Source organism: Apodemus sylvaticus, chromosome 4 (genome assembly GCF_947179515.1).
Source record: "Apodemus sylvaticus chromosome 4, mApoSyl1.1, whole genome shotgun sequence".
Taxonomy (NCBI): domain Eukaryota; kingdom Metazoa; phylum Chordata; class Mammalia; order Rodentia; family Muridae; genus Apodemus; species Apodemus sylvaticus.
In genome coordinates this window covers 81,965,312-81,991,592 of record NC_067475.1, presented here as the reverse complement: position 1 = coordinate 81,991,592, position 26,281 = coordinate 81,965,312, and the positions used below count along the sequence as shown (strand labels likewise).

Genomic DNA, 26,281 nt, shown 5'->3' with positions numbered 1-26,281 from the left:
TTTTTGTTTTCATTTTTGTTTGTTTTTTTTTTTTATATTTTTAAGATTTGTTTTCTTTAGTACATTTAAGGCATAATATTTATATATAGAAGATAATGTATTAGGTGACTGAAAAAAAATAAAAGGGCTTGTCTTTGCGATTTCCAGGATGAATGAGATTGCAAAACTGGAATAGACAGAGGATGATTCAGACAAATTGTATCTCGAAATTAGGCAGCTTGAGCCCTTTATGACTCCATAATCATTGGAAGCTGAGTTACTCATAACATTCCCGAAAATGATATGTTCATGTTTTCTGCCTTCATCAGAAGCACAACAGATTGCTGAGAAGGGCAGATGCACAAATCTAATGAACCATCTTTCAATTTAAAGCGTGCCCAGGAGTATTCATTAAATAAATGGCCGTGGTAGAGGTGTGCTCTCAGGGCTCCCACTCCAGCACAGGCCTTTAGACTTCTTATTTAATTAAGGAGTGTGTGCGTACCACCTCACCACCCCTCTCTCTCTCTCTCTCTCTCTCTCTCTCTCTCTCTCTCTCTCACACACACACACACACACATATACACACACACTCCCCACATAGAAAAAAACCTTAAGAATTTAACTCAGTTTTTATTTATCTTGTCATTTTCCTGTATAGTAAACACTGAATTATGTTTGGTTAGAGTTATCTTTGATATTTATAGAACTCTTGCTAATACCCCTTAATGTATACTGTCTTATCAAGCACATAGTAAGTCATCATTGTCTGGACAGGCAGATACCTGCGAAAACAGGAGACCATTGCATTGCACATAAGAATCCTTAGAGTAGTTTGTGCTCCTGACAGATTCTGGAGACCAGATAGATACCTAAGTCACCCTTGACAGCCCAGCAGTGTCATGGGCTATGCACACACACATCACTAGACACTTACTGAGACGACTCTTGTTGCTATGCCAGCCCTGTTCTGTCTCAAGTGGCTTGGTCTCAGACTCTTAGGTTCCAGCTTTGTTTTATTAGCAGATTATTCTGAGTCTGCACTTTCTCTTCTAGATTGTCCTGAGAATCCCTTTTCAAAAGGAAACCTGTATACTGATTTTCTTTATCCACATTCAGATCTTGCCCCACTGAAGACTTCATGTTCCTAAGCTAAACTTGTTCCTCTCTCTTAGTCAAATTGCCATACTGAAATGTAGGGGATGAGGTCTAGGGATTAGGGTTATAAAAAAGCAGAGACTCTGGTAGTAGAGCAAGACCTTCTGCGAGTCAGTGGGTGCAGGGAGAACTGGTAGGGTTATTAGAGTTGCTGATTTTCATGGGAGCATTGCTTCCGAGTATTTCATTTCAGTCAGGGAACACAAATGGTAGCCATTTGCCTACCAAATGCAACTTCCTTAAAGGCAGCTTGCTTACAGCATGCTGGCCGTTAACAGATTTGCTTCAGACAGCCCCTGAGGCAGAGATAGTGGCTCTCCTGTCCTAGGTGAGGAAGTATAACCTTTTTGCTTAAGGAACTTTCATACTCAGCCTGGGCCGTGCCTTCTGTTTCTGAGCTCCACTTCCTGCTTGCATGCACAATATGCTGCCATACCAGGTGGAATAGTGTTCTAGGCAGTGCCTGGTCCTGATTGCCTTTGTTGCACTAGTGGAGGAAATTGAGCTTTTACTTTTGCTAACACTTAATGCTTTATACAGTCCATGACTGTTTTATGAAGCTCAATCAGAAAGTACAAGTTGATTGAAAGCTTTTAGCCACTCCTGTTGGTTTCAAAGATGCCAGACTGTCCTATAAATAAACATAAAATGTTGCCTACTACATTTTGTGAGAATCAGTCAACTGTAATGAAAAACAAACAGCACAAGTCAAGCCGATTTTCCAAGTGGAAAAATTAAAGGTAACATGAGCTGTCTTCTGCATCTTCATTTATTTTGCTTCATAAACTTTCCACTGGAGGAACATGGGTCCTTAGGTCCGAGTCATTGAGACTTGCTCCTACCTAGGGCAGTTGGTAGGGCTTGTGGGGTTGCCTGAGGCCCCGTGTTGGCGAGTCTGGCTTGCTGGGCAGGACATGCTTCGAGCTCAGGCGCAGCTGGCCGTGGGTGTGAACCGCAGACAAGAGATGACTCATGGCTGCCATGGAGGAGCAGCGGGTGCAGCAGGCCCAGCTCAGGTTTGTGAGGACTGCTGCATCTGCTGCGTCCTGTTCCAGTGTACAGACGTGCAAGGCACAGGCAACTGTCGTTCTGCCTTCTCTCCTAGACCTCATAATTCTTACCCAGTGTTGCTTTCACAGGGTGTGAGAGCTTCTAAAATCTGAGCAAAACTCTCAACAATGTCCCTCATACTGCATTCCCAGAAAGCCTGGAAGCGCACATATCCTCATCTGAATACAGGCTCTCTGCAGAGTGCCTGTAAGCTAAGGTAGAACTACTTTGGATCTTGGAGATATATTTACTCTGGGAGAGAATTTGTAGAAAATCAGTTGGGAACACACATTTCCCTTGAATAATCAAATATAAGTAATTAAGGTAATAAATGCAGGCAACAGAGTGGCAGCAGGAACTGCAGCTGTAAGAATGGAGCCCACAATGTATGCTGCCAGGAAATCAGTTTTGGCTATAGACATTTCAACTAGCCCAACCCAAGCAAACCTAGGTTGCTCAGTAGGAGCTCTGCACAGTAGCTTAAAGGTGCTGTGGTGCATAAAGGCAGTATAGAGCAGCATGGATACGCATATCTCCAATCTTGCTTGTGTGAAGCTGAAATAAAATCTTTTGTATGTCCCTGTTGTGGAAATCAAGTGTGAGAACAGGATGGAGATATAGGCCTCTCAGGGACCCTGAACGGGACTAGGACTTCCCCACTCTCTGCACTTTCTCCTCAACAGGCAAACTCAAGGGATCAAAAATGCCCTGGAGCCCAGAACATCTTTCTCGGAGGTCCCCTTGTTACTTCCATCTGAGGAATGAAGCTGTATTTTTACAGTAGTTAGAAGATCTATCTTTTCTCTTCTACTTTACAAGAAAAAATTTTTGGTATTTTTTTCCCAGAGTATGGAGTAATTGCAAAGCATCCTTAAGCTGGCAATCCCAGATGCAATTTATAAAATAAAGAATTGAGTGGAACTAGAATATGGCATGCTACAATGTTGACAGAATGGATGTTTCTTCAGCAGTAGTTAAAAGATGACAATTTTGCACCATGAGAGCCTTGAGAGGCTAGAACCAATCAATATGGTTTCAGATATGGTAGCAAACTGTTGGCTTTCAAGAGGTATTACATGTAGGACATATAGAAATTTGGCATGGGGACTGTTTTATGGGCAATTCATCCCAAAGCAAACCATGCTCTTTCTAACTTACAAGAAACCTAAAGTAAAGCTTCTAAAATAGTTCATTTAATAACCAACTGATAGCTTCCGTTTCTTTGTCCTTGGGAGATATCTTAACCTTTTCTATGATGTCAGATGGATTATTACTTTCCATGGAGAAGATGAAGCTGTCCACATGAGTGACAAGCCCGGGGCTGAATACCGAGCCTGACTCACACGAAGGGTGGCACAGGTTACCGACTAGAGGGTAGGTGGGGTGATATCATGTTTTTCTACAGATTCATGGGGGCCATGCTGGACTGTTATAAACTTCTGCTTAGCACGCTCTCAGTAAGCTCTGCTTGTTTGTTGCCCGATACTAATGCTCCTTTCCCCGGAAGCTTACTCCAGAAGGCCGCTTAATTCTCTTTGGAATCTTTTTAGATTCAAGGAAGATTCTGCTGTATAGTACCATCTTTGGGGTGTGAGTCATCCTCTCCTCTTCCAGTTGAGAAGTGGGGAGCTCTGACTGCCTGTGTTGGGTGTGCAAGCTTTAGCTAGGTGGAACTACACAACGTGTGAAGAGTAGGAGGCCAAGGTGAAGGTCTGAAGAGCCTGCCCAGGGCTCATGGCGCTGGCTTGGTGCTTCCATGGACCCTGTGAATTCACCGAGCAGTGGTTCAGGGTTCGCTGGCTTTCTTCTGTCTTCTCAGGCGAGGCCTAGGTCCTAGACTGGCCTCACACTGCCAGGTCACTTGTTTTCCCACTCACAGGGCTTTTACCAAAGATTGTCACCCCAGAGACAAGCATGCTCACATCATAGACCTGAGGTACCTACTGGAATGGACTGAACATTCCAATATTTTTGCTATACAATTTCTACTTTCTGGTCTAAAAGCATTGCTAATATAGCCTGTTTTACTTCATCTCCAGCCTGGACTCCAGCATTTTGTCTTATTCTCAAGGACGTGCTTTACGAAGTTGTTGGATTTGAGTTTTGTTTTTCTCACTCTATAAGAATGACCAGAGCCCTGGTATAATGAAGGCACAGCACAGTCTCTGTGAATATATAGGTGATGTGCCCCATAAACATCTACACAGATGTTCAGAGCTGTGCTCCTCACACCCTTGTCACCAGGAGCCCAAAATCTACTTTGAACTCCACAAAGTGCCTCATAGTGACCTGTTAGATCCTCAAAGTTGAAGAAACCATTTCTGCTCATATACAGTGGGTGTGGGGCCTTCTGGGTAGTCATCGCATCACATCGGATAAAGAGGTATAAACCCACCACCTGCCTTACCAGCAGTACTGCGCAATAATTGAGTATTATTAATTAATAGATACACTAATGGAAGAGAATGAGGTTGTCTCATCTTACCTGGAAGAACCTAAAAACAGTGCAGCATTAGGGCCTTCATGAACACATCATTTCTCTAATTGAGGGGAAGAGGTTTTGCTGAAGAGCAGCACATGGGATTTCTGGCCACCCATTGTCCTCTGGAGACCAGGGTAGCATGGATGGTGGGTGTGCCACTGACTTCTTTCCTGACCTGAGGATAGATGTGTGTCATGCCACATGGCCTGGTAATACCTTAGAAAAGGCAGATAGTAAACTTGCTACTTTCTTCTAGTTTCTAAGGTAACGATTGGGGTAATCTGTGATATCTTTAATATGTCAGGAACTTGTGAACAGCTGGCAGACACAAAATAATAGAAGTAATGGGAACATCTGTTCTGTGCCTCATTTTCAGTCCCCAGAAAGGCAGCAGACGTGCTCACTTCCTCACAGACAATGTCCCAGAGGTGGAGCTCAGCTGCAGAGCTCTGCTGCTCTCTGGCTGGGTAACCTCTAGAGTGCCTCAGTGCCCTCACCTGCAGAAGCCCTGATCACAGCCTCACAGGACTAAGTTAACCAGAAATATGAACCTGAGGGTGCCTGCATTATTGTCATTAGAAGTGGCAACTGTATACAGCTGCCCACAGGACCTACTGCTGTTGTCTATGTCAAACAGGTACAGTAGTTGTATCTTGCCTAATCTATATTCTCAAGGTTTGAGTTATAGTCAGCTGTGGTCCAAACATAGCAAATGGGAAATTCCAGAAATAAAGCAATTTATAAGTTAAATAAAACTTCTATTATGTTTTTTCTATTTTGTTGTTGTTAGTCTTTTACTGTGTCTAATTTATAAATTAAGCATCATGGGTATGCATATGTGTGGAAATCTGTAGGGTTTAGCAGTCTCTGACCTTTCAGACATCTCTGCTGGTCTTGGAATCTGATCGTGATGAACTGCAGCACAGATACCATATTTAGTAAGTACTCTTGAGAGCCCTTGACCAGCCTTGAATTGCGAATCCAAGATCCCCAAAGGTAGCCAAGGGCACTCCCTGTCACGTAAGCAGCTGTTGCTCAGCTAGTGTCTCCTGGGCTTTTTTCCTGAGTACCACTGGGCAGCTGTCTATATCAGGTCTCTTTCTACCAATAAATGCAGCCCCGCCCCATCTCAGGCCAGAATCAGGATCACAGCTTGTGTGACTTAGAACAAGACATAAAGCTGAGGAATCTGCCCTCCTCCTGTTTTATCTGGATAGTCTTCCAACATTTCATCATATCTAAAGGTATACAAGAAACAGTGTATGGGCATATTGTTTCCAGAGCTTGTTGTAGGGTAAACTGATGCTTCTCCCAGAGCAAACAGTATGGGCAAGGTTACTCCTCCATTTTGCCTCTCAGCAGCACTGGTTAGTTGGCCAGTCCATTAGTAATTGAGGGTTCATATTTAGTGTCTAAGCAGCTGACCAAATGTCGGCTCTGTGTATAATTGAATGCTTTGAGAAATGAGATTTAAAAGGGAGAAAGATGCTTTGCAGTTGAAGGTTGCCTGGTAGCATGCATAGGACAGGATCTGTGGTTCTTGCTGCTTCAGACATCTCTGAAGCTACACGTGCAGTCATATCAGCCAGGAGGCTTGACTTGCTTTGTGGCTGAGTTTTGGATAGACCAGGGCCTGTTGTTTGGGGGAAGATATTAAAGGCCTAATGCAGTGGCCTTGCTGCACCACTCTCAATAGGATTTTTATTTAAGAGAATTACCAGTCCATCGTTTTCCTCACAAAACCAGATGGCTGAACTGCTATATTCATCAGAGACTTCAGAGATCTGTTCCAAGCTTATTACTGTTTGCCAATCTCATGGATCTAAGAAAACTGTAAAAAGCAGCAGGGGTGTGTGTGTGTGTGTGTGTGCGCACGCACGCGCGCGCTTTCCTTAGAAAGTGGACTCCTGCACTAAAGAGCAGAGCAGGCAGTCCCTGTGCAGCTCTAATTGATCAGTCATTTTTTAGGCAGTGGCAGCTGCAGCAGCCTCAGCCTCTTGCAGCCTCACTCCCTGTAGCTCACTCTGTTGCCATCGCTAGCTTCACATCGTCTTTAAATTGTGCACTGAAGCTCTGTATCCCCCAGTGAAGTAGAGTTCCAGCTCAGAGAGGCTTCATCACAGCACCGGCATGAGAAGACAAACAGAAATCTGCTTCGAAGGGTTATCCATCCAATAATAAAACCACCCAAGGGTAAAGGAGAAGATATCTATCACGTCCCAGCCACTCAGCCAAGCTGTCAAGCTTTAGTGCAGTTTTTCTAGGTGGATTTGGGAAAACTTTCCTTGCAAAGCAGCAAGGTCTTCTCTTGACAGCTCATCCTACCAGTGGGCCAGCCTGTTTGAGTGAGAATAGGAAGGCTTCTGCCAGCCCGCGTGAGCCACATAGCCCTTTCTTCCCTCCCCAGTGACTCATGAACCAGTGGAGAAGTTTGAAGACTTTCCAGAAGTTAAGCAACACATCTTCAAGTTACCTGGATTGCCTTTATCTCTAGTCAAGTTTGGGCTGCTGAGGTGGCTTTGCCCTGGTTTAGCATGAGCAGAATAATAGTGGTGGCTCAAAAGGAGATGCAAGCAATGATTGTGGGATTACTCAGTAGGCTTGTCACCAGAGAAGTCATCGGTTGAAGGCCATGTAGATGCTTTTTATTGTAGAATGTCTATTGTAGCAGCTGTGCGTGGATGTAAATAGTAAAACTTCAATAGTAGCTAGAGTTTGAGTGCACTTTTGTTAGTATGTCTCACTTTTTAGTTATCTTGTTTTTCTAGAATGTTCATTTGCTTAATGAAGAATTCTAAGGGGAAAGGGTTGTAAGTTTAGCTGAAGAGTGAACATAAGAATATTTCAAGAATAACACTGGATAATTTGAATTTCAGTGGGTAAGGAAAATATGCTGCCTAAAAGTGTGCATCTGAAGACTAGAGAGATGTTCAATGGTTGAAAGTGCATTCTACTCTTGCAGAAGACCTGAGGTCACTGCCCACAACCTACATTGGAACAGCCATGCATACATCCAGCTCCAGGGAATATATTGCCTCTGGCCTCCCTGGACACCTGCACTTACATGTACATAGTACCCCCATGCACATATGTGTGTGTACACACACACACACACACACACACACATAACTTAAAGTAAACCTTTTAAACATACTATCTGCATTTGGAAGTTTAAATCTCTACTACAAATAGGGCATGTTTTTATTTTTCTTACAGAAGTATTAGGGCTAGTTCAGTCACTCTGAGTTGAGGAGTAGCTACAGTATACAACTTGAAGCGTGTCTTGGCTGCTCTCATTCATAATTGTGGCAATCCCTAGTACTTGAAGGTAAGCTTGGTACAGCAGAGGATGAGCATTCACATGTGATTTATAGTGGGCACATGGTGACACGAGACCCTAATGCCATCCACTGGCTCTTACTAAGAGTCTTCTGTGGCTAGAACTTATATGTCTGTACTTACCAGACTGAGCATGAGGACAATGCCCTAACTCATGCTGCAGTCCAGAGTGGGGCAAGCCAGAAAGCCTGGAGAAAAGTCTACTCGTTGGACCAAACAGGTGAATATCTTGTGGAGCATGAGAAGAGGCGAGGCCACCACTCCAAACCTAGCTCAGAAGTCAGACTTCCTCCACCCACTGTGGAGCTAGTTTCACTGGGTCATGCATATCCATCTCCTTGCTTGGTTTGGAACAGTCTAGCACCATTGCCTATCTCTCAGGACCACGTGAAGACGACAGGTGGCTATGCTCCATCTGTTACCTCCTCGGCCAGTTGTCACCAGGAGGGGACAGGATCGAAGAGAGAAAGGGCATCAAAGTCAAGCTATGCAAGTCTACTTCACCACCCAGGGCTTTAGCTGGCAGGGCCCGAGTGACATGCGAGTGTGGGAAGATGGTAAATTTCACTATCATCCCATCCATGAAGGTAGGCACTCTGAAATATATGTATATTCCCTTTAAAATAGGCTTGTATGGGTTCTGAGTGGCACTAGAAGGATCTTTATGTTTGCTGAAACAAACATAAAGCCTGCTGAGGTGACAGCTCAGTGTCTCAGAAGGAAGAGTAGATGTCTGGTGGAGGCAGACGGTAGTGGGTCCCAACTGCCTTCCGAATGCCATCTTTCAGCTTAGGGAGGAGATGTGTGTGTAAGATACGAACATATGCACACACACGCACATACAAACACACACTTACACATATACTTTTTGTTTTTTAACAGAATGAAGTTGGCCTACTGGAGTTCTTCCAGAATGTGATAAAAGAAACTAGGGCACAGCCAAAAAAGGTGACTAACTGGGTCCTGAACATTTTTCTGTGCTATTTAAAGCAACAGAATCTTGCAGTCAGTGAGAGGTGAGTGAGTTCTGGGGATTTCTTTCTTTCTGTATCATGAACTCTGTGTGCAGAGGCAATTGAAATAGGACAGGGTAAATTTTTTTCTCTGCCCGTTCTCCCTCAGGGTCCCCTAACAAGACAACAAACATCCCCTTTGAGTTCCACATTCTAAAAATAGAGTCCAGCCCATCTGGAAATCCACTGTGCTCAGATCCCTGATAGTACAGTGTGTCTACACACTGTGCCAGGGTTCAGTAAGACAAGGAGTTGGCTCACTTGTGCCTTTTACAGACCTGTAAGACAGCTCCTCTTCTCCGTCTGATCCTGTATGCTAGAGGCGTGCACACAACACTAAAGCACAGAGCTGGGGTCCACGTGGGAACCAGGGAAATCACCGTAGACTTTCCTTAGTCTAAGGCCCAAGACCTAAAGAACTTAGGGGTTGCTGAGTAAATGGAGCTGTGGGCTACAAACATCGGGAAGTTCCATGGACTAGCAGCCAGCCACATGCGCTCCAGAAACCCAAAGGCCCAGTGCGCTGAGGTGGGCAGGTCACAGGATGGAGATGAGCAGTGCTATCTGGAGATTTTCAGATCTCATCGGATCACAGGCCCACTCCAGTTTCATACTGGAAGGTTATGGTGTATGTTAATAGCTTGGGTACTGAAAACAAAGTATCCTGAAGGAGTTCCTTATTTCCCACAGTTTTATAGGCTGAGAAGAACAGCAGTCAGGGTGCTGGCTGACCTACTACTTGCTGTTCCTCAGATGGCTATCAGCTTGCCATATCATCACATGGTGGGATGCTGGGGAGAGAGAACATTTTCTGGTATCTTCTTAGAAGGTTTCTAATCCCATCATGGAGTTCACCCTCATGACTTCATCCAACCGCAGTCACTCAGTGAAGATTCTTCCTCTACATTCCATCACATCACATGCTTTATAGCTTCAGCGTGTATATTGTCAGTGTAGCTACAACTCAGCCCTTGGCAAAGTAAGAGAGTAGCCAGCTTGGCCAGTAGGAAGCATCTCAGTAGAGAGACTGCAGATGAGCAGTGCCCTTGACAGGCCTGTGCCTAGATGACCGTGGCCTTGCTAAAATGAGACATTCCAAGAAAGGACGTGTTCTCTCACACACGCTGGCCTTCTCTGTGTCTCACTTGGGCACCAAGGTGAGATAATGGTTCTTTTGAGGTCTGGTAGGAGCTGAAAGAAGAGTGAAGACAGGGTCTGGGAAGCATGCTCTGAGCTGAGCTAAAGGTAAGACAAGGCACCATTGGGTGGGTGTGCAGCAGTCACGGCACATGGACCCACAGCTGACCAGAATGCCGAGCGGTGTCCATTGAGAGTTCCCATGTGCCCCATCTGCACACTTGTTAGGACTCAGCCTTGTAGTAACCGCGGAAGAACCGCCCACAGGACAGGGACAGGCACATCTGTAGAGAAGCTAATCACAAGAGTGAAGCAGTAAAGTGGAGGTCAGAGAGGAAGAGACAGCACCTGACTAGCTGAGGACAAGCTGGGTTAGTAAGGCATTCACAGGGTAAAGTTGTTCCTGACCCAGGACACTCATGGAGTCACATGGTGCTGTGGAATCAATTGTGCATGTGGTAGCCTGTGAATATAGTGACGAGTCCTTGGAAAGATACTCACCTGAGGTGACAGGGTGGCTCCTATGCCTCTCTCAGAAGCAGGACAAAGAGGAGATAGACAAAATGCAGAGGAGTAGAAGGACTTCCAGGGATCCCAGAACTCAAAGAAGAGATACATGGCTAAAGAAAAGAGTGAGGGGCTGGGGAGATAGCTCATGTGGTACAAACATGGGGACATGAGTTCAGCTCCTCAGCAGCCATGTAAAAGAAGCTGGCTTCAGTGGCTATGGCTGTAATCCAGAGATGAGGAAGGAGAAATAGCAGGATCTCTGAGCCCCATAGTCTAGCCAATCACTGAACCCTGTATCCCAGTGAGACTTTGTCTTAAAATAAGCTGTAGTGCTTTGGAGGGAGAGACCTAACATGGACCTCTGGCTAGTACATGCACACATGTACATATGTACCTATGTCTTAGTCACTCTTTATTGCCGTGAATAGACACCATGGCCAAGGCAACTTAGAAAAGAAAGCATTTAATTGAGGCTTGCCTACACTTTCAGAGGGTGAGTCCATGATCGTCACGGTGGGGAGCATGGCAGTAGGCATGGTGCCAGAGCAGTAGCTGAGAGCTCAAGTCTGATCTGCAAGGGAGAGGGAGACAGACAGACAGACAGACAGACAGACAGATGGCTGCTCAGGAAACCTCCAATTCACAGACCAGCACAAGGACTCCGAGTGGAGATTCAGCATCCTTTGTTTTTTTCTGTCTCTCATCCATTTCCCCCATATGTAACTTTGCCCTTCAGAAACTCTGCAGTCTACACTGAAGTACTGTGGCTGTCGAGGCAGTGTGGGAGCCATTGGGAAGTGAGGGTGTGGTCTTTCAGAGAAAAGTGTCTTCAGTGGATAGGATATAATCCCAGTGACATGTCCTCCCAGATAGCCAGTAAGTAACAATTAAATGGAGATTTACTTACTTGCAAAAGGTACTAAGCCAGTCAGGGCAAGTAGCTGCAGGATCCGTTGAAAATGTTTCCCATTAGGGGCAAAATGAAAGTGTCAGGAGAAGGGGGCCAAGCACCCAGGAAGATTGGGGAAGGTGATGGGTGCAGGGCATGCAGGAGTGAGTAGATGCAGTAGGAAGGGAGGAGAGTCCAGAAAGCACTTATCTCTCAGCTAAGGGCATGCCTGAGAAGAGTTGTTAGGCGTAGGGTACCAGGTGGGGCCCAGGAAATAGGAGAACAATGGATCAGTGAACAGCCCAGGGCCCTGGAGGCCCTGGCCTCTGCATCTTTTCCCAGAGGCCTTTTTGAGTTCTGTTTTAGCAGCAGAGAAGGGAGCTGTGGTGGTTAGGATAATGTAGGCTTGAGAAGGGCCACCATTCCATGGGGAATAGTCTCTGTATCTGCTGTTGGGATCCGAGCTGGAGCTGGAAGGGACTGAATGAAACTGGCTGACTCGAAGGCCCTACTCTGCTCCTTCCTGGGTACCCTGCCCTCGGGAATGATGGGAGGGCCATGGGAAGCTTACCTTGACGTGTCAGGTTTTTCTTTCATGGAGACACATTAGCTGTCCAGACTACCAAGATTATCTGACAGCAGCAAATTAGTAGGCTGTGCTGCTGCCACCAGGGAGCCCGAATTCTGAAGGTTTATTTATTTAACTGATGAGGGGTGTCTCTCAGGATCAGTGTGACAGGTACTGATCTTTGTCATGGGCTCACAAGTGTAGCCCTGGCATAACTGCAATTTGCAGTCAGCCTTCCATATCTGGGGTTCAACCAACTGCAGATTGAAAATATCTTTGAAAAATTACATCCATAATGAACATGTGCAGATTCCTTTTAAATTTGTATTTCCTAAACATCACAATGTAACAAGTCTTTATATATCATCCATACCATATTAGGTAGGCAATCAAGAAATTATTTCAAGCATAGAGAAGGGTGTGCATATGTTCTAGATGAAAATTATGTAGCTGTATACAAAGGCTATGAGAATCCACAGACTTTAGTATCCATGGGATAGTGTGTTCTGGCTACCAGACCCTCAGGTACCAAGGTGCCAGCCATGTGCATAGTGTTCTGGTTGTCTGAGTTTGTGAGAAGTCCTGAGACACAGGAATTATTGGCCTGTTCTGTATCATGCATTGTGAGAACAAAAATGTGACTAAGAAATCTCATCTGCCATTAGGTCAGTCAAGAAATCTGGTTAAAGACATTTATAACCAAACGAATCAGTTAAGGTCATGTGATGATTTCTATGAGACAAAGTACATTCTTAGGTGATCTTATATTCTTTCTCTGTCCCTCTCTACGCCACATAAAGAGCTGAATAGTGAATGACAGGAACTAAGACTTCTACAGAAGGTGTTTTCAATTTTATTAAGTGTTTCGGGGTCCTTTTACACTGACACACTTCTGTGCTATTTATAAAGGGTTTATAAAGGGTATCTATTCTAACTAGTCCCCCAATGACGTCAGATAGCTGTTTCATTACCCTGGTCACTGTGTAGATTTAGAAGTATCTAGACCAGGTTTGTCAAGGTGACTCCATGACTCTCTTCTCAGCTGTCTGACCACACCGCGCGCCTCTCTTCTTTTAGTCAGTACACCTGTAGTGGTGTTGCCACCTGTAGCAGTGTCAGCCTGTAGAGTTGAGAGTCTCTAGGCCATCCATGTCCAGAAAGCGGCGATGAGTCTGCAGATGCACAAGGACAATGCATATCGGAGGCCTGCGAGGGACAGGGGGAAGTCTGGTGGGCATTGGTGTTCCCTTATGGAAAAATCGCATACAATGAAAAGGAATTTGTATAAAAACATTCAGGAAGGTGGTTTTGTTGACTGTTTTATTTGAAGTAATTTTTAGGCTGATCTTTTAGTCAAAAATATTTAATTACTGGATTTTATTTTCCCCTTTTTCTTTGTCGTTCATGAATTTTGCAGTCACCTCCTTCTTTGAACTAATTGCACTGAGCAGTTGTTTATTGCTGTAACTGCTGCCAAACAGCTGTTATTGTTGGGTGGCAAAACAAAGAATTTTTAAAATCACACCAGTATAAAAACTCATTATCCTAAAATAAAAAAAAATAATAAGGTCCTGTTAGTCTATTATTTTTGTCCTTGGGCTTAGCTGATTATTTAAGCTTGCAGGAGGGAGAGTGTAGACTCTGGCGGCCAGTGGACATCGCAGTGATGTAAGGTGCTGACTTTCTCTTTCTTTTCTGGGGGCTGCTAGTCCTGTCACACCCTCTGCACTCGCTGAGCTCCTCGACCTGCTGGACAGGAAAGCAATTTCTTCATCAGCAGCTAAGCAGGTATGTGCACATCCCAGAGGTTCCTATTGCTCCACACTCCCAGTTTACATTTCCTGTAAAAACCAAATGGTGTCACTGAGTGCACTTCATGACCAAAGTGTTAAGTGTCCATGCGTTTGAGTGCTGGAGGATTTCATTTGGCAAAGGCCGAAAGTCAACGATAGCTGCACCGGGGTTCAGCATGGAGATTTTGCTTCTGGTTTTAGCTTATTGAGAGAACTATTGTCTGGCTTTGCCCTAAGTGTCTCACCTGAATGTTGCTGACGATGTAGCTTCCCTCATGTCCTGGCCAGGCAGCCACAGATTGGCCCCTGGTCCTGCTCCTCCTCTCCTGTCTACCTTTGTTTCTGTCGCAGACCTGTCCTCAGTCAGGAGGCCTGCATACAGGAAGCCTGCATACTTCAGAGATGATACATTTTACATGCACATCTAGGTGTGGGGATGCAGGAAAAGGAGCATCGCACACAGCGGCTACCTCCCTAACCATCCCACTAACAAGGCTAAGTAGGTGAGAGAGCCCTGGAATTCAGAAACTACAGATGAGTGCCCAGGAAGATCGAGAACACCTAGCGGCCGCCTCATCCTAACTTCAGAGACTGCACAGCTGTCAGCGCTTCAGCCAAAACCCTAATGTTATTTTAATGGTGCCTTTTGCATTTAATATTTATACACTCCGACAGCAGTGGCAGGTTACAAAGTGAGGCTTTGGGGAAGCGGCTGCTTTTGGTTAATTATGAGATACCACTGAGCATACTCCAAGCTCTCTACTGTGAAGCTGGAGACAGAGACTGGAGAAGTTCTGTGAGCTGCCTCGTGTGAGGCTGTCAGCTACAGGAACCCAGCACTTAGGAAGGGCTTTGGCTTGTGTAGATGTCAGAGGATTACAAATGTCTATGACAGTGCTCAGCACTTATGGAAAGAGTAGATGACTCAAGGGCAGAAAAACTATATATACATGTAAAAGCAGATGAATCGTGGCATTTGAAATGAAAGAAGCAAAAGCCTTCCTCTCGTCCTTCCTACCCACCCTGCCCCACAAAAAAATAACCCGACTGCACCAAACAAGATAGTTCCAGTGCAGGGAAACAGAAAGGCTGAAAGGTGCTGACAGCCGGCCTCAGCCGCACAGAGACATGTTTGATTTTATCAACTTCCAGCTTGTCTAAAGGAGCAGGGTGAATCCTGGCTTCTGTGTGGCCATGTAATGAAAATGAAAACCTGATCCGCAGAGTGTTTAATGTGTGCTGCTGGGGGAATCTCCCTAAGGATCAGGGCCTCAGGGAGTTTGTCTTGTGTTTCTATGCTTAGCTTTCTGTTTGTAAGAAAATCATTGCTCTTTCTGAACAGAAATAATGAATATTGTGTTTATTGATTATAAAGGATTTGATAGCCATTTATGGTGACACAAGCCTGTAATGCCAGTACTCAGACTAAGGCAGAGTGATCCAGAGTTCCAAGTCAGCCGGAACTACATAGTTCAAAGCCAGGCTGGGCTAAGAAGACCCTGTTTGCAGCCAACAGATAGACAGACAGACGCCTTCAGTAATACATTAAATATAGGTCCTCAAACACTAACCTGAAAAATCATTGTCATTGCTATTGGACAGACATCATTCAGGGACACTACTCATGTATATGTTCAAGGGATAGCAAAGGAGGGAGGTGTGGCCAGAGGCAGCCAGACAGAAGAGGCAATGCTGTGGCTTAATTATCATCACATATATAGTTTGTTAATTCTTTTACTTACTACCAAGTATTTTTCAATGTTAATAGGCCAATTTTCAGAATAATCTCTAACCATTTGCATGCCTATGGTAACAGTGGGAATGTCCCCTTTCCCGTGGTTGTTTTCTCTGTTTTCTGAGATGGTCTTTCTGTGTGGCTCTGGATGTCAACAGAAAGCTTGTTATCCTGCTGCCTCAGCCTTAGGGAGCTGGGATTTACAGCTGTGCCACCCACATGACTTTTTGGTTTTTGTGTTTTTCTTTCTGTAGTTGGGTGTTACAACATTGAGTACATACTGATTGATTTTTTTTGATGTAATGATTCCTTAATGATTATGTTATGACATATCCCACCCCATCTTAAGATGTTTGTTTATTTGCTTGAGAGATACCATTTTTCATCCTTTTGTTTATGTTTGCCTGATCTTCATTTGTGAAGTGAGTTTCATGTTATCAGCATTTTGTTGGGTATTAGGTTTTTTTAATTTTATTCAAGCAATCTGTATTGTTTGTTTGTCTGTTTTTTAAGACAGGGTTTCCCTGTTTATCCTTGGCTGTCCAAGCCTGGAACTCAGGCTGTAGATCTGGCTGTCCTCGAACTCACAGAGATCTGCCTGCCTCTGCTTCCTGAGTGCTGGAATTAATGATACATGTCACACCTGGCTCAGTCTGTAGAGTTTGATTGGAGAATTTAGCTCCCTCGTATTCAGTGTTGTTGAATGTGTGGACTACTAAAAACTGTAGATTTGTGCCTTCCATTCTGTTGATTTTCTTGCAAATGAACATTCTTTATTTTTCCTCTTCATCTTTGTTTGCTTCCCACCTCAGACCTGCCAATCACACAGACTGTTTATGCTCTCAGGGATACGTGATACTGGATAACCAGTCAGGGGCTCATTCCTGCGGACAGCTAATCCCCTCTCTGCAGTCTTTAGTTGCCTGTGGCTTCTGTCTAGTGTGGGCACCTGTGCGATTTCCGCCTTCCACAGTAGTATGTCTCGGATGTCATAACTGCTAAGATCTTCTTCCTGCGGCCATACTGGTAGAGTTTTATAGGTGAAGAGTCCCTGTCATTTCCAGGAGATCCGGTTTTGCTACCCTTTTTGATCTGGCAGTGTTCCCTGAGCCCTGGGTGTGGAGTAGTGTTGTCAATATGTCAGTAGGGGCTGGACATCCCCAAATCAGTTGTGCTTTATCTCGATCGCCTGTGTTTTCTGTAGTGGTTTCTGTCTACTCCAAAGAGACGCTTCTTTGATGAGGTTGAAAGCTGCCCTTATCTGAGGGAATATATATTTAGAATGCAGTTAGGAATTACACTGGTTTAGTTAAGTGCCAGCAGCGGGTTCTCCTGTGATTTCTCACTGTGTACACCATACTCTCCTCAGACTTACAGAGATCCCCCTGACTCTGCCTCCTCAGTGCAAGCATTATCGGCATCGCCACTACAAGTGATTTTTATTACATTATGCTCCTGAATGTGAGGTAGTGTCTCACTAGACAGAGATGGGTTTCTCTAATTACTAATTAGGTTAAAGGACTTTTTGCATCTTATTTTTATAATCTTAAATAGAAATATGTATTGTAATTAATTTTAATGCATTAACAGAGGAGTCCAACAATACCTTAGTTTTTAGAAAGTGTGTGGCAAAAAAACACAACTCCTGTTTATGTCTGGCATTGCCTCTGACAGGGCCGGAAGACATGGCACATATGATTAGATGACCAGGAGATGGATGCATGGCTGACTGCTGATAAAAGATCTGCCCAGCGCTTCATCCTGTCCCAAGAATGTACTGAGTCCCAAAGACTCCCTCCTCTGTTACACTTTGTTACTAATCCCTCTCTCTACCTGTCTCTTGCTGACATTGTTGCCAATTAGTTCTGTCCTTTTCCCCTGTCACTGCCTCGTCCTCTTGGGTGTCCCAATGGGGCCTTTGAGGCTTATGGCCTTAGTTCCTCAGTACCCTGGGGCCAGGGCGGTAAGAGGTGTCCGCCATGAAGCAGCTCTAGTTCTCAGAAATAGAAACCTGAAGATTGTGTGCCATGATGCACAGCCTCCTGGCCTCTGTAGACAAAAGCACCCTGTGGTCCTCTTTCAGGAGCCAGGTCTGTGTATTGAAGTGGCAGGTGGCAGTCCTGTCACCTCTCCTCATAAGAACAAGGCCAATTGGGTCACATCAGGCTCCAGACCTATCAGCTTCACAGCTAACCTGCATTTAGTCCCAACTGCTGGCCAAGCAGCTCAGGGGAAATGATGCCCGGTGGTGGATGGTCCCATGTCTCCTGAGCATTGTCCACTTAAGTCTTCAGTGGGATGAGGCCGTGGGGGTCTGCCAAAAGGAAAGCCACATCTGACACAGTCCTGGTGCCACTTAAATCAGCTTCCTCTGTGTGCTCTGGGAGTGAGTCTCAGAGAAAACATCAGAAGCTCTTGAAACATAGGAGTGTTAAATGGGCCGTGCACTGACACTGTGTCACGTGACTGAAGTCTCCTAGGTGCTCCCATTCTCTGCACACCTCATCCCGCCCTGCCCCATCAGGACTGTGCTGGGTCTGTCCCTTCCTACAGGAACAGCCTCTTGCAATAGTTGCCTTTGACAAGAGGGGTGTCCCTTCCCTGTAGGGACATGGCTCCTTCCCTGACATTGCCCTTGAACAGACTATCCAGGTCTTCCCTATCCTGACTCAGAAGCCCAGGCTGAGCAACAGCAGGTGAGGGACCTGTGTGTTTCTTGTTTCGTTGGGCAACAGTGAGGGAAGAGTGTAGATTCAGTTCCCAGGGACACAGGCTGTCACCGGCCTGTGTGTGGCTCCTGGCTTGTGCCTGTGTCACTATGCTCCACATCACTGAATGATGTGAATGTGCTGCCAGTCCTCTAGAACTGCAGCCCTGAAACTAGAAGCGCCTGCGCCAGAGAGCCCTGCGTTCCGTCCAGGTCATGTGGCCCCAGCGCCCACCAGTATTTGACCCTTAGGACCCAAGCAAGGCGAGACTCATTTGTCAGCCTGAGAAGTGGTTCCCTGGCTCAGGAGTGACCCGTGACCCCAGGCTGGGTTGTGAGGAGCCAGGAGGGGTGCCTCTGTTTCCAAACAGCTCTGCCTCCTGACCTGGAAGTCTCTGCCCTGCAGGTTCTCTGTGACAAGCTGTGGCGGGAATTACCTGAAGGCTGCTCTGAGTTGAGCTCTGAAGATTATCCATTCTGAACTAGAAACTTTTCAGGGGTTTGTGCAGATGACCCTGAAGGATAGGGGTTAACTTCACCAGGTTATGATAAATAGAGCTGATAAACATTAGCTTTTTTGTTAACATAAGCAAGTATGTCTGTAGTTGGAAGGGCCGGACACATATACCTCTGTTGTCCTCTGCCTTAGTTTGTGAGGCAAGGACCCCAGTGAGCCTGCCCCTTTTCTGTCTAACTAGGCTCCCGGCTAGTAGCTCAAAGGGATCCTCCTGTCCCCAACTGCCCAGTGACGGCATCAACTCAGGTCCCCATAACTGCAGAATGAGTTCTGTAACCCTAAGCAAAGTAAACGAGGGACAGCACAGAAGCTCCTCAGACTTACCTGGAGCAGCTCATGCCCAGATAACCCACACTGAAAGGCTCTCTGGGCTCCGATTCACTGGGAGGGGGCGCTCATGAACACAGAGGTACCCACGAAGCACCCACAGTGTGCTGGTTACTGAAGAGCAGTCTTTCCTGGAGGGAGGGGCTGCGCAGTGACACCGTGGAGACAGGAGTGCCCCTGTGTCCTATGGCTGCAGGCCGAGGGAGGAAACCAACCACCGCAGCAAATGCCTTCCACAGCTGGCCTTTTCCTCATTTGACTCCTTTGGAGATCTGTTAGTATCTAAGTAGAAAAGTAAGTAGACCATTGACAGATAATTATTTTAGTCAGATTGGGCTCAGCTCTCTCCAATAGGAGAAAGGGAGGCCAGAGCCTGTGAGCTGTTTTCTATTTTCTATCTTCATTATGGGGTCCCTTTCCTGCCTCCCTCAGCCTTGCTTCCTAGCAGGCTGCTCTGGCCTGCATATGCAGTAGCTCCTTCCTGCTGCTTGTGTGACCTCTCCTTTATAAAATGTTACCTCCATTAATTAGTTCATTGGACTCAAGCTCGATCCATCACCAGCTCTCTATGAGGAGGACAGGTTGCCTGGCTTGAGTCAGCAAGTGGGGGACACCTGGCTGACCTGTGTCCTTGTCCTCTACATGAGAGGAGCCAGCTCACCCCAGGAGGAGATTTGATTTGCTGACGTGTGCTCCCAGCCCTCTGGGAAGGTTATGGGAGAGATGGTGGTTTCTCCCTGGGCCAGGCCATACGTCTGGGTGCTAATTGGATCTGCAGCAGCCCTTCCCTGCCCTCCACATCACCACAGAGGCACAGGAGGTGGCAGAAACATCGTGTCTTCACACTCCTCTCTCCTCTCCTGCAGGTGTTTGAGGAGCTGTGGAAGGGGGAGGGGAAGACAGCAGCACAGATCATGTCAGAACAGCAGCTGGAGCTGATGCAGGACGGAGAGGCCCTGGAGGAGCTCTGCCAGACCACCATAGATGGACACCCCCAAGTGGTGACTATCTCCAATAGGGGCAGGAGTGGGGGCCGCCTTGACACCTGTCCACAGACCCTTCCTCAGGAGGGCTGCCCAGCCCTGTCCATCCCTACTTATGCATCAGTGGTTAAATGTCCAGACATTGACCACTGGCATGAAACGCACAGCTGAGTGTTCCTGTGAGGAAAGTTCTTTGCTAGTGCTTGCTGTCTGTGATGTCAGTGTAAGGGGTGTGGTCAAGTGTCCAAGCGTAGGTTGTAACTTGAGGGTCTGTCTCTCTCCCGGAGGTGCCATTTACATTCTTTTTGGCCACCTCTCCTTCGGCTGGGAGGAAAGAAAGGACTGGAAATGCTTCAGTTTTATGGCTTTTGAGAGGAGGGAAAATGCAGAGAGGAAAATGATCTGTAAATTATAGAGAAAATCCTTTGACAGAAACGTGGCTGAAAACCAAGTCATTTTGTGTTCTTAGCATAGCACAAGATAGAAGAACCATGCCAAGTTGTAGGGCTCCCTTCCCCCCAGCCCACCCCAGGTCTAATCATATTGTCTAGAGAGATATTTTTCAGTGGGGAAAAATCGCTGGTATCTCTTTGAGAACAGTCTACACCCACCCATCAGTGTGCAGGGACACTGAGGCTCGGTGAAGAGCCCTTGATGAGGAAAATGAGCGCACAGCCTTCCAGCAGTCCCCATCTTGCTGTCCCGTCTGCCCTGACTGATAAGAACACACTTGCTTTCCAAGTCATCCTGCGGCACTCAAGCACACTCACCGTCAATCAGGGCACTTGCCAAGGGAGGCCAGCACAGCACCTGATGGTTAGCTGATGGTGCTCAGCCCCTCCTTCCGGCTTTCACCCACCTGCTCAGCCTTCACTGAGTCAGCCGCCATCCTAAAAGGTTTGTTTTCTAAGGAGCAGTTCTAGTTGTCAGGGAGCAAGGGTGTCTGCCAAACAGCACTGGAGAATCTGAGAGGCAGCCCTGCCTGATTCGATGGGATGTTTAGAATCACAGAGATGATCCCCTGCGACTGCTTCTTTGTGGCCCCAGAAGAGAGCAATCTGGCTGTCAGAGTCACTGTCCCCTTGCTCATTTTAATCAGAAGGCAGAGAAGCCAAATCCCCTTTGACAGGAACCTCGAAACCTCTCAGAAGTTAATCCCCTCCTCTCTCCCTCATTTTACAGCTTTCATGAAAGGAAGAAAGAACCTGAATTTAATTTGCAGTCAGTGGAAAACTTGAGGATTCTTGGTAGGAGTCTCTTCATTTTCACCTCCTAACTTCTGTCTTTGCAGGTGATGGATGTGAAGAGCAGAAACCCCAAAGCTATAAATAAGCTCATTGGGTTGGTCCGGAAAGCAAGCCAAGGCAGAGCAGACCCAACTCTGATAAAGGAAATATTGGAGAGGAAGCTGTCATTGTGAGACATGTGGGGTCCCTCTGCCGGAGGGAGGACAGTGTGCCTCTGAAAGGCGTTCCTGTGACCGCCGGCATTCATGTGCTGTACACGCTGTATCTTAGTCCCGGGCCAAGCTGCACCTCCTAGGAAGCTAGGAGGCAACCCTTCACACATGTGTATGTCCTCTGAGACCCATGACCTGAGAGGCAGCCATCCTGGAAGACCCGCAACCAGAGTGTCAGCCTTGCTGTCTGGAGATGGCCCCATGATGGTGGCAGCAGTGACTAAAGAAATTGTAGTTCTGCAGAGAATAAAGTTCACGTCTCCACCTCAGACACCATGGAGGGTGGGGATGGGGATGGGGATGCTTCCTGGAGCCAAGCAGTGTGCCCCACCCTAAAGGCCGGCAGACAAGAGCACGGCAGTGCGGGGCAGTGTGTTCAGACCTAGATACGGGCTGGTGAGCATGGTGTTCAGGCAGGGCGGGCAGGAGAGGACTGCCGCCTGCTCAGCTCCCAGAGAATTAAGGTGACACACAAGTTCTCAGATAAATTTAATGAATAAAATATATTCTGAAATAGCACATAAAAATAAACTTCCACTTAAGAGATTGTATAGTTTATACCCCTCCCTGTTTATACTGTCTCTCTAAGTTTATACTGCTTAGAGAGAGAGAGAGAAGAAAGAGAGAGAGAAGAGAGAAGCTGAAGCACTGAGTTGTTTATCTGGGAAGAATCAGATTATACTCTAATAAATCAGAATGTTGACCTTTAACTGTCTGGTGCAGCTGACAGTGGTGATGAAGGCAGCTGCCTCCTCCTCAGTCCTGAGATGGTGTGTTCCCTTGTTTGTTACATGTCAGGTACCTCACACGAACCACACTCTTTCTTTCTTTTTTTTTAAGATTTATTTATTTATTTATTATATGTACGCACACTGTAGCTGTCTTCAGATACCAGAAGAGGGCATAAGATCTCTTTACAGATGGTTGTGAGCCACCATGTGGGTGCTGGGATTTGAACTCATAACCTTCAGAAGAGCAGTCAGTGCTTTTACCTGCTGAGCCATCTCTCCAGCCCCCAACCATACTCTTTCTAATGACTGGTTTTGAAAATGTTTCTTTTCTAAGTGTTTGTCAAACTGACAGAGAGGGGGAACTCTCGGACACCCTCATCTTAGACCAGATTCTCAGCCTGGTAAGATCATTGCTGGGTGCCTACATTCCAGGGCAACTGAAGAATGGGAGGGGGTGGACACACCCATCACCCGATGAAGGCTTCCAGCCTTGCTAAGTAGGAGTGAAGGAAAGCAACTTCTCGCCCAGCAAGAAGCTGAGACAGATTGGATGTCAGTTCTGTGCAGTTTCAGACAAGCGGGAGGAGGTAACTTTAGAATGGTACTCAGGAAGCCTCGGACCACGGTGTTGCCCTGATGAAACTGGCTTTTCAAGCGTTTTTCACTCGCCTCCCTACAAGAGAGAAAGGGGAGACCTGTTGTTCTACAAGCCTGAACTCCAGCGGCCAGAGGTGCTCAGATCCTTATCTGACAAACCTTTATCTCAAAGAGCAGTAAGGTTCAGTTTTATAACCTCAATTTTTACCAAAAAAAAAATGGTTCATCTGGCTTGGTCCTCAAGCCTGGCAAAAGGTCTTTACAAAGCTAACATCCTGGACTCACCCCAGTGGGTGGTGCCGCTCGCTCGCTCGCTCAGTGGAAGCAGTTTCCAAAACCTGTTTTACCAATTGGAAAACACATATGAACTGAGTGTTCCCAGAGGAGCTGCCATCAGCAGGCAATCTTTCCAAGGCTCCTCCCAGCTAGCTCTGACGACTGCCTCATTCTCTTGGTCATCTTGAAACCCTGAGGCAGGCTTTGAGCTCAACCACAGCTACTAGGGAAGCAGCCAAACCCATGAACGAGCATGACTAGATTGATTTGGGAGCTGCACGAAGTCCGGCTCTGCTGGTGCCCGCGTGGGTGAACGTGAGTGTGTGCTGGTTGGTTTGTTAGGGAACATCTCAGCAGCAGCAGAGCTGAAGCCACTGCCACCTGTCAACGGAATCCACACACCTGCAGCCGGATGGGGGACTTGGAAGCCATGGCAGGTAGCAAAGACAAACTGCTGATTTCTCAGTCTCCCAGAGCCAGCTCTACCTGCTCAGGACCGACACATGTGCACTGATGCTTCATGGTGGGTCCTTGTGGAAATAACTCAGAGTGGAAGTTAATGTAACCCAAGGAGCAAAGAAGCACTGCTAATTACCAAGATTTTAAATGCTGGGTCATCTCTATCCAAAAAGCCAGCTTTTTGCACCCGCTAGGTTCATGCATGAGTAGAACTCTTGTTCATTTCTCTCAAGACAGATAGCAAAACTATCAGTATCTACAAGCTGAGTTCCACACACCCCCTTAACATAATTATTGGTAATCTGAAAACATACCATGGAAGAGGTTTGCACCTCTTCAAGTTGGCCATTTTAGTATTACAGCGTATGGCATGCCCTGCAGTTGACATTGTATCTTTCAGGTAGATTGAATTTAGTTGTCATTTCAAGGACTCTAACGAAGAAGGAAGGGGAAGCACTCCACCCAGAAAGCCATGGAATTTACCCATTGCCAGAAGGAGTGTGGCTGTGGCCACAGTGCTGCTGCCTTGGCACATTCTAGACAAAGATTCCTGGGAACTGCCTTCCAACAGAGCTGGCCTGTGGGCAGAGGGGAAAAGGCATGCGCTTTAAGGCCGCTTTCACTGGTTCCCAGGCCATGGCTAGGCAGAAGGCTTTTAAACAAGATGCTCAGCACCAGATTCCTTCTGTAAAATATCTGCAGGGACAAAAGAGGTCTGGCTTTTGGTGGTCCTTGACCCAGTTAAGTGTCACTTGATATACTAAGGAGGACAGACTTGTGCAACCTCAGCTCAGTGAAATTTACAATCTGGCCTGAGTGCGTTCGTCATCTGTGCAGGTTCTGAAGTGACACAGCTCATTTAAACTCCATAAAGAGCCCTGAAATGAATACCAAGTCCACAGGGACACATTCCTATGGTCATGTTTGTGAGAGCAACAGGGACCTGGGTTAACTCACACCTTCAAAGACAACCAAGAACACAACTTCGTGTGACCAGTCCTAGATAAAGGTTCTGAGAGTAAGAATCCACAGATACTACCCACCGTGCCTTCCTCTTCCTCCGCCATGGGCCATGTCCATAAAGAGCCTCACAGAAAGTCTCTTGTGGAAGCCCTGTTTATCCAGTTAATGAGCTGCAAAGATAATCTGTCCTCCGAAACAAGTGCTGGACTAATGGATGCCTGGATGGAGAAGGGATTTGCTGAGGCAGAATGGTCCCAGAAGCCATTCTGAGTCCTCCAAGAGCTTTTGTGAGGCATTAGGTTTATGATGGTCATCCTAAAAGAAGCCAACTCTGTTCTCTTAAAATGTCTCCCCCCCTTGACAGACTTAAGAATGGACTACTTCCTCGTGACGAGTTGTTCTAAGCCAAGACGTGATGGGGAATTAGTATCTTAATACACAGACTGGTGGCCAACTCGGAAAGGGGGCTAAGGGATCTCCCTAATGGTTTAAAGTTGTTGTGGCCTCCGCTACCCGAGGAGCTGCTGCCTCAGGAAAAGCTATCTGCAGAGACGACTTAAGGTTTGCAGCAAACTGTCCATTAGGCTGTCCCAGGCCAATGACTTCAAGTGGCATGTGCAATAATAGCTGTCCTGCAAGAAAGCATTTCATAAAGACGGCAAGCTTGACAGCCGCTCCTGCAGACACACAGCTGCGAATTAGCAGTTGAGTTAGACTGCCCTTAAATGAGAATTGGAACACAGTCATATTTCATGTCATGCCCCACCATGCTGGCCAGGCTTCCCAGTGAGAGCAACCTGGGATGCACTGATCCAGAAAGAGTGGCCACATCACAGCTTTAGACCTCTGAATGGAGCCGGAAACAAGGCCACATGACTGCCGCAGAGATGCAGATGACCGCTGGCCTGAGCAGCACAAGCTGCCCAGACCAGAGCAACCCAGACCTTCACAGATCCAGTTTCCAGATTCTACTTCAGGAGGGTGCTCTGCTGACAATGCCCCACCTCAGGATGTCTTAATGGGAAAATAATCAACAGCTGCATCTAAGCTAAATAAAAAGCCACCTTAGCATAAGGAAGCCCATTGCTAGCAAGGACCTGCAAAGCACTGAATGTATCCCCTGCCACACGACAGACTCCAGCTCGACTCTCGGCATGTGACTGTACAACGCTGAACCAAATGGGGACCATCTCACAATGGCTCTGCCAGGGAAAGGGTTAGTAATAAAACCATCTTTAATTAGTTGTTCTTGTAACTGCACTTCCAGTCTGGGAGACTGTATTTCATCCCATGAAATTGTGTCGTAGGCTGAAACTACACCAGATTTTCTTTGTTAAAATTTTTACATTTACCTGGCTATTTTCAAAATCAATTTTAACTATCCCTGTGTGCTCATGTATTTTGAACCATAAAACTCACTCAGTCTAGACCTTTAAAGCAGACCCTGAATTATGGATCCAGGTTAATGCTGTGATGTTCCAGGAACCCTCCACTCCCTGTCCCTGCTGAGGCCCATCAGGCTAGACATAGTGACGCCAACCCAGGATCTGGGCCAGGACTATATCTACTGTTAATTCCTCAAGCATGGCACCTGTCATAGGGGAGAGGA

At 46.4% G+C, this 26,281-nt stretch overlaps 1 protein-coding gene across 3 annotated transcripts in view; it reads left to right on the top strand.

Annotated features, from left to right (window-relative positions):
• The window catches only part of Gatb (glutamyl-tRNA amidotransferase subunit B), a 71,666-nt gene extending 49,310 nt beyond the window's left edge, over positions 1–22,356 (top strand). The window contains exons 10-13 of one of the 3 annotated variants that reach the window (XM_052180269.1): positions 8,891–9,024; positions 13,835–13,913; positions 20,071–20,205; positions 21,479–22,356. In XM_052180269.1, the coding sequence (XP_052036229.1) occupies positions 8,891–9,024; positions 13,835–13,913; positions 20,071–20,205; positions 21,479–21,607 (477 nt within the window). In that variant the 3' untranslated portion in view covers positions 21,608–22,356. Of the gene's footprint in view, positions 1–8,890; positions 9,025–13,834; positions 13,914–17,327; positions 17,731–20,070; positions 20,206–21,478 lie in introns of those variants that run through there. The other 2 variants (XM_052180270.1, XM_052180271.1) reach the window with 2 other exon arrangements.
• Positions 22,357–26,281: the final 3,925 nt, after the last annotated feature.